Source organism: Idiotropiscis lumnitzeri, chromosome 7 (assembly GCF_059441095.1).
Source record: "Idiotropiscis lumnitzeri isolate Australia: NSW breed Sydney's pygmy pipehorse chromosome 7, RoL_Ilum_1.0, whole genome shotgun sequence".
Classification (NCBI taxonomy): Eukaryota; Metazoa; Chordata; class Actinopteri; order Syngnathiformes; family Syngnathidae; genus Idiotropiscis; species Idiotropiscis lumnitzeri.
Genome location: NC_142397.1, coordinates 7,352,156 through 7,365,300, shown reverse-complemented (window position 1 = coordinate 7,365,300; position 13,145 = coordinate 7,352,156). Strand labels below are relative to the sequence as shown.

The 13,145-nt window shown below is 38.5% G+C and overlaps 2 protein-coding genes across 2 annotated transcripts; both read left to right on the top strand.

Annotated features, from left to right (window-relative positions):
• The first annotated feature begins 572 nt into the window (after positions 1-572).
• Positions 573-8,962, top strand: fxyd6 (FXYD domain containing ion transport regulator 6). Its single transcript, XM_088300967.1, has 8 exons — positions 573-741; positions 3,860-3,910; positions 4,827-4,850; positions 4,992-5,027; positions 5,826-5,900; positions 6,686-6,722; positions 6,852-6,901; positions 7,034-8,962. The coding sequence occupies exons 2-8, from the start codon at positions 3,865-3,867 to the stop codon at positions 7,069-7,071; spliced, it is 306 nt and encodes a 101-aa protein (XP_088157093.1). The 5' UTR covers positions 573-741; positions 3,860-3,864; the 3' UTR covers positions 7,072-8,962.
• A 2,588-nt stretch (positions 8,963-11,550) lies between these two features.
• On the top strand, positions 11,551-12,978 carry LOC148333340 (phospholemman-like). The gene is made up of 4 exons (XM_088301376.1): positions 11,551-11,602; positions 11,884-11,958; positions 12,651-12,690; positions 12,853-12,978. The coding sequence occupies exons 1-4, from the start codon at positions 11,551-11,553 to the stop codon at positions 12,893-12,895; spliced, it is 210 nt and encodes a 69-aa protein (XP_088157502.1). The 3' UTR covers positions 12,896-12,978.
• The last annotated feature ends 167 nt before the right edge of the window (positions 12,979-13,145 follow it).

Below are 13,145 nucleotides of genomic sequence, written 5' to 3'. Positions count from 1 at the left end.
TGCGCATTCAATCCCATATTGGTTCTCAAATAAGATCTCCTTCAGACCAGCATAAAGGCAATATTTTATACCCGGTCATTCTCTAGCGGTACGCAAAAGAATATCTCCTGAAGCACAATGCACTTACGTTTAGCTTTTAATGTTTTATCGGCAAACATTTTTTTTATTATATTTCTGTTAGTTTCTTTGGGAAGTGTGTCTTTCCAAAGCCACTGTAGAGATTCCACTATAAATATAATAAATGACTGTGTACTTTCCCTCCTCGGGGCACGTCTCAGATTTCAAATATTTAAAGGGCACAATAACTATTGTGTGTGAGTGGATCTCTTATATGCACACTGTGTATCACCAGTATAGCCTGTTTTTGCAGCTTTTTTTTTTCAATTAGCCTGTTGGATTGATCTGTGGAATTATTGCATTGTCCAAAGATGGAGAAATAAAATGTAGGGGAAAAAAAACAAAACAATCTCTCTGTTGCTGCTCACAGCAATAATGAAGCTCTCTTGACCCAAGGGGAGAGACAGAGAGAGAAAGAGGGTGGGAGGGAGACTTTGGGGGACGAAAAAAAAAAAAAAAAATCATTCCAGGAGATCATATTGTTGTCCATCCCGCCGCCTCCTCGTTTTTCTAGTTCTTGCTCGGGTCCAGCTTGCCACACACAGATGAGAAGAACATTGTAAAGCTGCTGAGTGATATCGGTGGGTGGCTCATCTATTTGTTCAACTGCTGGATAAGCAAAAGGTAAGTCGCTCATTATGAGGATTAGTATTCATAATGCAACTTTGAAAAGAAAAAAAAGGTTAATTGACGTATTTTTTTATCGTGACCCAAAAGGCGAAAAAAATAATTGAGTTATGTTCGACGAGGGTGCGTCTCATTGCAACATAAATCATCACCATGCCTTCTAATGGACAATAGGCGCGTGGATCAACATAGTCGTGACGCTTCGACATTGAAATGAGATGCGGGTGGGAGGATAATGGACGCATTTCTGTCCGCCATCAGGCGAGCCACAGGTTGATTGCACGCGCGCGCGCGTGTCAAGGCTGCCCCCTTCATTAATATACTATTTTCTTATTTTTATCTTTGTCACTGTCATCTCATTTATGTTTTTGCAATCGAAACATCGTGTTTGTTCGGTGATTCGCCGCCACGCCCCTCGCGTTTCACGAGTGGACTCCACTGGTCCCCTACTTTCCAACCCGACACAGTTGCCATGGTGATTAAAAAAAAAAAGACATTAAGAACCGTGCGGCCGGTTGCCACGGTGACGTCACGTGTGCTGATAGGAAGCCTCTGTTGCGTACGTGACCTGTTCATGTGACCCTCTTATGTTCAACAGGGAAAACATGACGTCATAACACGATGCAGATTGTCACTGTATTTTACTAATTGACCCTTTGTGTTACGTCATCCATAAATATGACCATGGAGGGACGATTAAATTATGTCAAAGGTTGCGGCCTCATAAAATGCAACTTTTACACGAGCGTTTTATTCACTATACAACATTTGCAAAGTTTAAGGGAAATCACATTTAAAACAACCATAGCTTTGTCTTAGCAAAATCAGGTTATCTTAATGCTCACAAAATGAATGCAAAACGCCATTGGCATGCCAACGGTTAGCTTTGACCGTTGCAAAATCGCAACGGATATTTAAACAGGTGGTCAAGAGAGAATCACATATTTAAAACAACCGCAGCTTTGTCTTAGCGAAATCAGCTTAGCTTAATGCTAACAAACAATACAAAACGCCATTGATATGCTAACAGTTAGCATCGATCGTTGTTAACATGCCGAATGATTAAATTTTAGCATCAATTTATTGATGTTCCTATATAATAGAGCATATATAATTTTGTACATTTACAGTTATAATAATGTTGACTTTGAATTCACTCTCACTGTCATTTAACAACACTTATTATTGCAATTTACAGCTATGCCAATTATTTAGGTAGTTGAGAGTGGTGAATTATTAAAAACACCTCTCAACACAGTAATGAATGCAGTAACCCGAATTGGTTGAAGTTGCTAACTCGTACAATCCAATTGTATTAAAAAAAAACAAACAAACAGACAATACACCATAATAACACAGTGTGCATCTGCGCAATACACGCTAATTTGCTAAGCGTATATACACAATGGATTTTCGTCTGATAAAAGACTGCAGTCGATAGTAGTAGTAAATAGATGATTACGTCAGCAAAAAAATCCAAAATGAATTCTGAAATGACTGAAACCTTTGTTGTCAAGCAGCCATCTTGCCAGACCTAAGTGGGCAGGAATTCTCCTCCTGCTGATGTAAACGTCCCTGATCGAATTAAGGAGACAAAAACATATTTTTAGGCGGATGCACTTAAACGTAGTCCGTAAACGGGCACCAACAGACTTCAAGCAAGACTCCCGATAAAATGCATTTAGCGTCACGTGAAAGATCGCAGTGTTCTAACCAGTTGTAATGAGCGTTTGACGTGAGTGGCGCACTTTGTGTGCTTGTAGCCTGCATGAAAATAGGCCAAGGTCGCGTGGTGTCCTTGGGGATGGGGAGAGTATTAATTCATTCCTGAAAAAGAGAACATTTTGCAGCGACCCTCAGCAGGCATCATTAATTTGAAAGATAAGTGATGCTCCCTTGTTTTGTGTTGGGAATGTTGTAACCCTGGAAACAACAGTGGAGCACCACATGTAGACTGACAATATAACAATGCAGGCATATATATATTATTCGCAGAAAAAAACAGCTCATGCCACCTCGATCTATGTCTGTGCTCTAGAAATTGTGCCCACTAATATTTATAAAAAAATATTTTAACATTTTATTTAATATAATAGTAATAATATAAGCCGCCTCTGTTTTTTGTGGTTTATTGGAAATGGAAATTAAATAGAAATGTTATCTTGTCATTACACCTCTCAAGTACAGAGCTACAAAATTCTTTTAACAGCTTCAACCACCCAAGCAACATAAAAAAAAATGACCAACAGAGGAAGATGGAACTGATTTTATTTGATGAAATAGGAAAACTAAAGGAAGGTGAAGGGGGGGGGGAGTCCCAAACTAAAATCCTTAGAATTTGGATAACATGTTAATAAAAAATCTGGCATCTGCTCTTGTCAAAACTATCCAACAGATCAATAATTACACACTTCACACACCCTATTTTTGTCATGCTGAAATTAGCCATCCCGTTAATACCGGAACGGCTTCTATATGACAGGGTTGGGGTAACCCGACGCCGCCATTTTGCCGACAGACGCTGTTTTGTTGGTGTTTTGGCATTTGAACTGGGGTGTGTCAACTTTTTAGATTCACTGTATGCAGGAAAATGGTATCTAGGGTATAGTCGGAGAATTGACTTTTTTTTCCCTTGGCGGAGTCTCGCTCACCTCAGCCAAGCGCTCTTGACGTGACTGTCTCTCAAACACATCCTGCTGAACTGTAATGAACCATTAGTGGAAATTCCTTCCTGTGAGCTTCATCTATATTACATTACAAGCAAATCGATAAGACCACTCAAAGACAGAGAGACTTCACTCCGGCTGCGTGATCTGGTTTTGGATGTGATATCATAGTCGAGGCCATTTTGAGTAAGAAAAGCAAAGTCTATTTTGTCCTTTTTCTAATTGAATGATGAACAGGAGCCTTTATAAAGACAATCTTCTTCTGCTCTGTGGAACAATGCTCAGCGATGCGTTCAATTTTCATTTTATTCAGGAATTTGTACATCGGTGATGAATGCGCAAGGGGACTCACGTCTCAAAATGCAGCACAAGCCAGTGCAATTCTTTTTTTATTTTACTCTCATTTGTGCTCTCCTCACACTCCCTTTTTTATTGGTCTTTATCAACAGTTGCCATGGAAACTACTCTCTTCCTCTCTTCACTCCTAGTGTGTGTGGCTGGTAAGTACACGAGCACACACACAGAGACTCCTGTAAGATTTGTTGCATTAATTTAGCTTTAAGTAATTAAATACTGTTCGATTTTAATGCATTGATTTATTTTATTTTAATTTTTTGTATTTATCTGTTTTAATGATTTATTCATTAGCTATTTTGGACAATTTTACTACTATTGATTTTTTTTAAAAAAATGCTTTTTAATTAACATAAATGTATGTTTTAAAAATGAGTATCCGTACTTTTATTTATAATTTTAGACATCCACTGAACATTTTTAATTTAATAAATAATTAAGCTATTGTAATTACATGAATTAAGAATGACATAATTAAAAACGGGCAATAATTCATTTCTTTTAATTTTACTTTTTTTATTTAAATTAATTCAGCCGCTTCCCCCCTAAAAATGTACTGTTAAAAATATGCACATGATTAATTTAATTCATTTATGTGATCTTTATCTGTTGATCTTATGTGTACATTAAAGAAGTTGTAATTATTTCGGTCAAATTATACTTTTTGTACATTCATTTAGCCCCACCCTTAAATTGGTACATTAAAATATATTTACTCATTTATTAAAATAAAAAAAATAATGGAGATTTTATTAATACAATAACATTTTTGTCATACAAAAAAAGTAATCTTGAAATATGTCCCTGTTGGCCTCTCATATGAAACACACATGCATGAATGCAGATTATCTACAAGGGGGCAGCGTTAAATCATCACTGACTCCTTCCGGGCCTTTTGGTTTTTTTTTGTGACTTTCACACACTGGCTGAGTGTGAAAGTCACACTGTGGTAACATTCGGCGCGCATGCTTGATGTCAAATGCTGTCTTGTTAACTTGTCAACCATCACACTGAGGCTCTTTTTATTATGTTTTATCTGGCATTCATGTGGATGACTGTCAGCTGAAGCAGACGTCGATGTTCAGGGTGAGTGCACACAATCATCAGTCTGTGTCCGACTTTTGCAGTCTGGAAGAGAAATTCGTGGTTGATGTCAACATATCAACTTAAAACTGCAAAAAAAAAAAGAAAGACTTGAGAATGAAAAAGGTGTATTTGTCTTTATAGATGAACCTGAAAAGGAGAAAAACCCTTTTGTCTATGGTAAGTTTTTTTGTCGTACATGCTATTAATAAGCACACTGAAAGAGTTTTTTTTCCCTATTTTTTTTTCTTTTTTAGAGATGTAAAAATGCATCAAATATCGATTTAATATCGAGTCAAATGAGTTAAAATATGTATCGACAAGAAAAAAAAACATAAATCGTTTCGCCACGCCATGTTATATAACCATTGCCGCTCTCTCATGTCTCTACTGTAACCAAATTGTATACGCACATTGCGTATTTTACTTGATTAAAAACAGTCGACAATTAATTTTAATAGATGACGCATCTTTTTTAAAATATTTTTTTTCTTTAGCGCTGTGTATTATCTCTCGCTTCTTCCAATGGGCTGTATGCCTTTCTGCAATGCACATGCGCAGTAGTGGTTATCCTCGTCATCCGTGATAGAAAACAGAAGCATTGTGGGTAATTGAGTTTCATGTTAACCCGCGTAAGCTTTAGCAACAGAGTTCGAAAGCACATTTAAATACACACTAAATACAATATAAATTCCCTTTTCATAGCGAGATGGTGGTGATCATTGATCATCCTAAAAGTGAAACAGGTAGCGGCTGCTGCCCGATTTAAATTCTGACATCGAGTGAGCCGTGTTTGGAAGCGAGCTGTAGTTAGCACACACAGGCTACCGTGTGTTTCTGAATGAACTCTTCCTTATAACCCAAGTTCCAAGAATGTAACACAATTTAAGAATCAGCGATTGTATTGTGTGTTTTCCTGACAATAAAAGCCAATGTTTGCTTCTGTGCTGCTTTTCGGCTCGCTATCTTGCCGGGCAGACTACGAGAGCCTGAGGATTTGTGGACTAGCTTTAGCTGTGGTGCTGTTCACGCTGGGAATTCTGCTCATCCTCAGTAAGTAAACCACCTTGCGAGTGTGTTCTTTTGCACACTGTATGATATTCACCTCACTGACAGTATCAGTCAAAAATTATGTTTGCAATGGCAATTTTCCACACAAGGAAGTTGTTAAGGTACAAAGTTTTTTTTAAATAGACAGTTATATGAAAAAAGTCTAAATGTTAGGCAATAGAAAAATTGGCTGTAATCTCTCCCACAGTGGCGCAGCCAACCCTCTGTCATATACGCCGGCCTGTACTCATCTATGACATTTCCAATATCAGTCTAACATGTCTCGTCGCCTGACATGCAAAATTTACACATGAAAATAGAGCACATTATATTGAGTTCATTATATCTATACCTGTGTTATGCCGCCCCTGGTGGCCAAGGCACGCACATCAGAAGAAGGCCCATTAAGTGAAAGAATGAAATCATGATTTAAAAATTGTATTCTATATAATTATGTTGTTATTACTAGTGAGGATAGTCCGAACAGAGAAATGATAACGTTTTTATAAAGTACAGTAAATGACTAGAATGGATTAATGGCATTTACATTAATAGCAATGGGGAAAGTATATTTGAGATACAATCTCAGTTAAACGCAGTTGTTTAACACATCTAGATGTAAATACCATGAAATGAATGCTATGTTTCTGAATTTTTGTCTCATATTAATCTTTTGATCCGAAAAATGTCTTCAGTACACAACAAAACGCAAAGAAATTGACTTTGTGTGCCTAAAACTTTTCAAAGCGACTGCATCTTGCAAATGAGTTTCTTCTTTCTGTTTCAAGGTCGACGGTGCCGCTGCAGTATCAACCAGAAACCCAGGTATGCCGCTGTGCCCTTCTGAATGACAAAAAAAAGTGCTTTAGTCATGCCACTTGACACATGTGGTTACCATGACAACCTCTCTCTCTCTCTCTCTCTCTCTCTCTCTCTCTTTCTCTTTCTCTGTAGGGCCCCTGGAGACGAGGAGGCGCAGGAGGAAAACCTCATCGTCTCAAAGGGTGAGCCTCCCCTTTTCACCTCCCATGTTGGCTTCCCTTACCTGTGCCTTGGCCCTGACCATCCACAGATTCAAAATGGAGTTTCACTTTAGGGAGTTAAATAATATATCACTTTTTTTTTTTTTTTTTTAGCCGCAGCAGCTGCGAAAGAGACTCCGGCGGAAAACTGAAGCAGCTCCTCCGCCGTCAGCTCACACTGCCTTCTGATTTTATTTGACATGATTCCACTGCATCATAGCTATAACTATTATAAGTGGTGACACAACAAGGTAAGGGTATAATAACGTGTGTACATAAATCGTATATGACCTAAAGACAAACCTTTAGCCCGTTGTGCTTCGTCGTGACCGTAGCAGTCCTCAGTGCTCTTGTCTTTTCTTGTGCCTTCATGTAGACGTCTTTCACTTTGATTATTCTGTAACAATGTCTATCCTGTCTCGGCTAATATCACCTTTGGCACAAGATGGTCTTTAAGCTAGAAAGTGTGTCAGCGTGGTGTGGTCCTGTTTGTTTTGTACTTCCAGTTACTGCTTTTTAGAGTTTAGCCTTTTAGGTAGCACTTTACAATCATAAAAGGGCTTATGAATGGTTTATAAATGGGTTATAAACATGTTATTAAGCTTTAATAAACTACTGGTTAACGTTGACTCACATCACCATACTTAAATTCAATCAATCAAATTTTATTAATGCTGTCATGTAGCAAGCTCGACATGAGGCCCCGATGCGAGCGGACCCTAAAGTTATACAATCCTAACTGCAAATTATGCCACCAATGCTGAACAGTAATATAACATATCTCTTTGACTTGTTTGATTAAAACATGTTTTGAAAGCCCAAGCTATCCATATACATGGAGCTCCATCTGATTGGATGTTGATACACTCGTTGGCCCAGATGCAAGTGGACTGTAACATTAGCAAAACCTATCAGAAACAAATACGGATAATGCTGAAGAAGCCTAAGCATGATCTTGTTCAATTGAAAAATTATGTGTAAGGCCTTGCAGCCCCTACGGGTGGAGCGCCATCTGCTGGAGCTGTTTGGTCACAGCACCTAATGCAAGTGGAACGTTAACGTAAAAGTGCCAAAAAATTATTGTATCAGGCATGAAAATTGTATTGCTTGCCACGAGCTGTCATGGGTGAGTGAGGTGTCGGCCAAAGTGCAGAAGACCAAACAACCAGACGAGTGAGAAATTATTTATCAACTGTGACAAGTTCAGTAATGAAATTTGACCTTTTGAACCATAATCCACGAGATACTGAAGGGGAAACTCAGAATTTGTTGCCGTGGTAGCAGAATCTCAAACAGTCGCAGACAGGCAAACTAGTAAAGGCAGAACTCGTGGTCGGGGGTCTCGCTTGGATGCATATCAAAACAATTTGCCAATGAGTGACTGACTTGTACTGCCCCTCCACAAAGCCGGAAATCACTTTTGACATTGGTTGTAAACTTGGTACCTAACAAATGAAGTAGCTTGAACTTGCCAAATAGTGAGCCAACAATTTGTTGTTGAAAATTGTTTAAAGTCACGTATAATTGTTTATTAAGGCTTTATAATTACTAACTATTTATAAGCATTTATAAATTCTTCTCAAGTGTAGCGTGACTGGATATATTATTTAGTTATTTTTTATGTTGTCATTTGTCCTTGAAAATGTTTGTTGTACGATATATATATATGTATAGTATTTAAAAGTGCAGATAGCTTCATCACAACTATATGGTTTGTATGTTTGGAGGTGTGTGTCTTGGCAAACGCGTAATGTGTGTAAGTGTGATGTAGAGTATGAGACAATCTGACCTGCTTACATCCACTGCAGTAATTTGATGATATTGTGGAAGTTACTGCATCAGCTGTCTCACTGCCGTGCCCTCAATGCATTAACGATCACTCACAAAAACTAAACCTCACTTTGTGAGACTTCCGCTCATCTGAAGTGTGACTATTTGTTATGAAGAGACAAATTGTTTGTCCAATCGCCGCATGAGGCCTTGTTGTGTTGCAACATGTCGTGCTTTTGGCATACAATATGAATAAATCTGTCTGAAGACTCATGGTGGTTCCTTGTGTTCATTTTGAAGGAACACTCTAGTCCAGTGGTCCCCGGTTACGCCGGCCGTCATTGTAAGACACGACAAAAGTCTCTAGCGTTAGTGGCTAATACTGGCGAGCAGCTAGCTGTTAGCATTCGCAAGTGCCAGCTTCCTCCGCCGTTCCGAACAACGGTTGCAGGCCCGCGGCGGAAAAAAGTCTAGTCTACATTTGCAATCAATATCAGCCAAAGTCCTTTAGGACAGCAGGACACTCCAGTTTTTAAAAAATATTTTTTTTTTAATCTATGAGAACAACTTTAGCGCAATAATCATCGAAGTCAAAACTAAAAGGCATAAATTGTGTTCATGTTTCTCAGTCCGCCTTTTAAAGCCTGACACAGCCAAGGTCACAGATACTACAGTAGAACACAAGCATGGCTACCCCAAGTGGAGAAATATGACATCTGCACCAGAAACTCACATGCGGGTGCTTAATAAGGTCAAACCCATTTTTATTTTATTCAATTAGTCCATGAGATAATTAGCAGAAGATGTCATTTCAAAAATAGTCGATAGCTGCAGCCTGAATAATGATGTCTGTCGCAGTACCAAAAGTGACCAGTGAGAGACAGCAGGGTGCCACAGAACAAGAAAGAGATCATAGAAGAGGAAAAAGAAGCTAGGCAGTAGTAGTCGACAGTTTTGTGACAATTTCTTATCCTGTCCTACTACTTACAGTAATAATCTTAAAACATGTTGGCTAGTAGTTGTGCATTTGTAAGATAGGCAATCTGCTGCTAGAATTCCAACGGTTAGCTTTGATTAGCGCTTTATTGGCTTCAAAGTTCAAACTTTATGACACTTTCAATCCACAACTTGAGCCGCTGAAGGCGTGGAAAATCCTTGTGTGTCCCTGTGTGTGTGAGTGTGTGTTAGTTAAGGGGATGTACCTGCGTGGAGCTGCGCCTGCCCCTGATGCACACAGACTGACACGCACCTGAGCAAAAGACGCTTGCAGAGCAGGTGAGAGACAATTTATTTGAACAAATTTATGTTTACAACCAATGTCAAGTTTTTGTCAAGATGAATTAGAAATGGAAAGGCAAATACGCGACTGCTTGTGAATGTGGACTTTTCCTTAACTCTATCTCGGGCACTCACTTTTTTCAAGGATTTATTCAATATATCCCTACTTTTATATACATACGCAAATATATGCTTTTCCGTTATTACACACATGAATGTTTATTTATTGATTGGTGGGCAGAAATCAGGAGTTTAAGACCAATGTTTCGAAATATGGTTCCTTTCCCTCCGTGAATGACTGGCGACCAGTCCGGGGTGTACCCCACCTCTCGTTCAGTCACCTGGGATAGGCTGTAACTCACCTCCCAACCAATATTGATTTTCTTAAAAAAAAAATTTAAAAAAAAGACTGAATGATCAGTTTTCTTCCTGATATCACTGCAACCCCTTTACCTCGTTTCCTTCCGTCGTCCGATTGTGCAAGGTCCAAGGTTGATGATGAACATCGTGGCAATGATTTATGAATGAATAACTGATCGGAATGCCCCTGGAGGGGAAATTTCAGAATGAGCACAATGGAAACGACAACTGACATCAACTTGAAAGGGAACATTTTGATTAGCGTAGTTAATGATTTAAGGTTAGTAGTAAATGGCTCAAATGAGAAGAGTGTGCGTGAAAAACTCAATTTTGTTTGTGTGTGGGGGGAGGGGCGGCGTTTGGGTAGGTTTGAAAGAGGTCGTCACAGTAAACCCTTTAAAATTTCTAACGGGAGATTTCAACTCAGTGATTCCGCTGTTCAAACTGCAGCAGGCAAAAGACCAATTGTCAGAGCGGATAGTGACTTTTCAAAGCAGCTCCACTCAAGTGGATCATTTCCACAAACAAGCCAGCAGCTTTATTACCTTTATGCAAAGACCTTTCAAAGCACACCCACATCATCACTTGACATGACAAACACGGCTTGCGATTCGCTTACAGTGAGCAAACAAGTCTTTGAATCATAACTGATTCAAAGTGGCGACAGATCACCTGCTGCTGTTAATTGCGCGTCTCCGTGGTTTGTTCCCGCAGTTTGGACGACTCGACGCATACGCATAAACGCACACGAGGAAAATGCCGCCTCCTCAAGGTAGGTCACGAAAGATTGATAAAAAAAAAAAAGGGATAAAAGAGTACAATGGCACACTTGTCATTGACTGGACCGTGCCCTCATAAGACGTTACGTCATTTTGTAGAGGTGTCCGAATGTCCAGGGAGGATAACGCTCAAAATGACCCACAATGCACTTAAGAAAGTTGTGAGCATTGACGTTCAATCAACAGGTTAATATAGACCACAATGCATTGCAAGCTTGAAAACAAAATGGCGTCCGTGCAAATATCAGAGTGATACAATACCTATTAGCCACTGAAAGAATTGATTCATATTATAGAATATAGTCACAGACTATTGTTTTATATTTTATTTTCAATTGATCATCTAGGTACATTACAAAACATGTTAACATCGTGACTTAATTACATAATAGCTAAATAACATGATATTTATTTTCTATTATATGTCTTGCTGGTGTTTATTCAATGTCCTGCCCCGCAGGTGCCGTCGTTGACCCTGATGCAGATTTCTTTTATGGTAAGTGAGAAAACAACTAAGTGCCCAAATGGGAACTTATTTTTTGGTGTTTGAGAACCACCACAGTAGATATTGATCTGCACTTGAATGTCATCTAGTTGTTTAAGTCAGAATTATGCTAAAATGTGGAGTTTACTCCACAACTAAAGGTACAGTATATTTAAATCCCATGGCCCGTTAAGAGCTTAACGTAATTTCAGTCAATTACGGCTTTAATCATTTTAATTTCCCAGAAATGTTTGTGGAAAATGACAGCAATTTTGCGCGACTTGCATTTGCAGACTACTACACGCTGCGTGTCATCGGCCTGACCGCTGCCGGAGTCATGGTATTTCTTTCAATCATTTTGCTGACGGGTAAGTGAATACTTTATATATGGCTGGCGTCGGGCAGAATCCTCGCATCTCTAAAACTGTCGCTTTTCAAAAAAGCAACAACAACAACAAAAAAAACAGTTACTGGAAAAATAGCAACTAATTGCAGGTACTATGTGCAAAAAGTAACTGAATTACTCTGTGGATTACTTTAACTAAAAAGTAATGCCTTAGTGTTAAAAGTAACTTTGTAGTTACTTAAAAACAATCAGTAAACCTTTAAAGAACTAATAAAAATTAACTAAGCCTCCCTGGAAACTAATTAAAATGAGCTATATTTGAAAAACACAACTCGAAGCAAAATAAATAGTGACTATAATGAAATTTCCAAAACGATAATAATAATGGTGTGTGTGATTTTGCAATCTATAACAAGCATATTGTATTTTTTTTGTTGTTGTTGTTTTCATTTTAAAGTGTGGAGCTTTTTAGTCACATAGTAGGTTTGGTTGGGTTTTCTCTGATTTTATCCCACATTTTAAAAACATGCATGTTAGGTGCATTGAACTCGCTTCAGCTCACCCATGATCCCAATGAGGATAAGTGCAAACACAAAAATGCATTGATGAATCGTAGGCTAATGCTCAAACCATTCGATAAATAACATGCTGAGTTGAGTAACACTGCCACAGGTATTAACTTAATCTTTATTATTGTGTTTTTTCTTCTAACAGGCAAAAAGTTCCGCCACTGTTTAAGCAAGTCGAATGATCGGTAGGTTGTATTATGCAATATTCCACAGAATAGCAGTTGATATAATAGTGAAAAAAAAATCAATTTTTTTTATCATCATGAAATAGGATGCAAATGTTTCCAAGTAACATTCCAGTGGAAAATAAAGGACAATTTCTAAAATTACACATTCTCACTGTTTAGTGTTGATAGCCATGAGATGTTGAATGAAGGGATGCAAACATGAAGACGTGCTGAGCTGCTGACTGTCAAGAGAGTGCCAAGATTATCAAACCATTTATAAAAAATAAAACACATGTTTAACCTTGATGTGTTGCTTCTCAAATATTTGAACCAACCATGCTGAAGCAGACCAATACTATATGCTTGACAAAGGCGGGACATTCAGTACAATACTTCGCGCTGATTGGGCGATGCGGCAATTTGTGTACGCCTACCAAACTTTGTTTTAATCAAACTCGACGACGGATGAACAC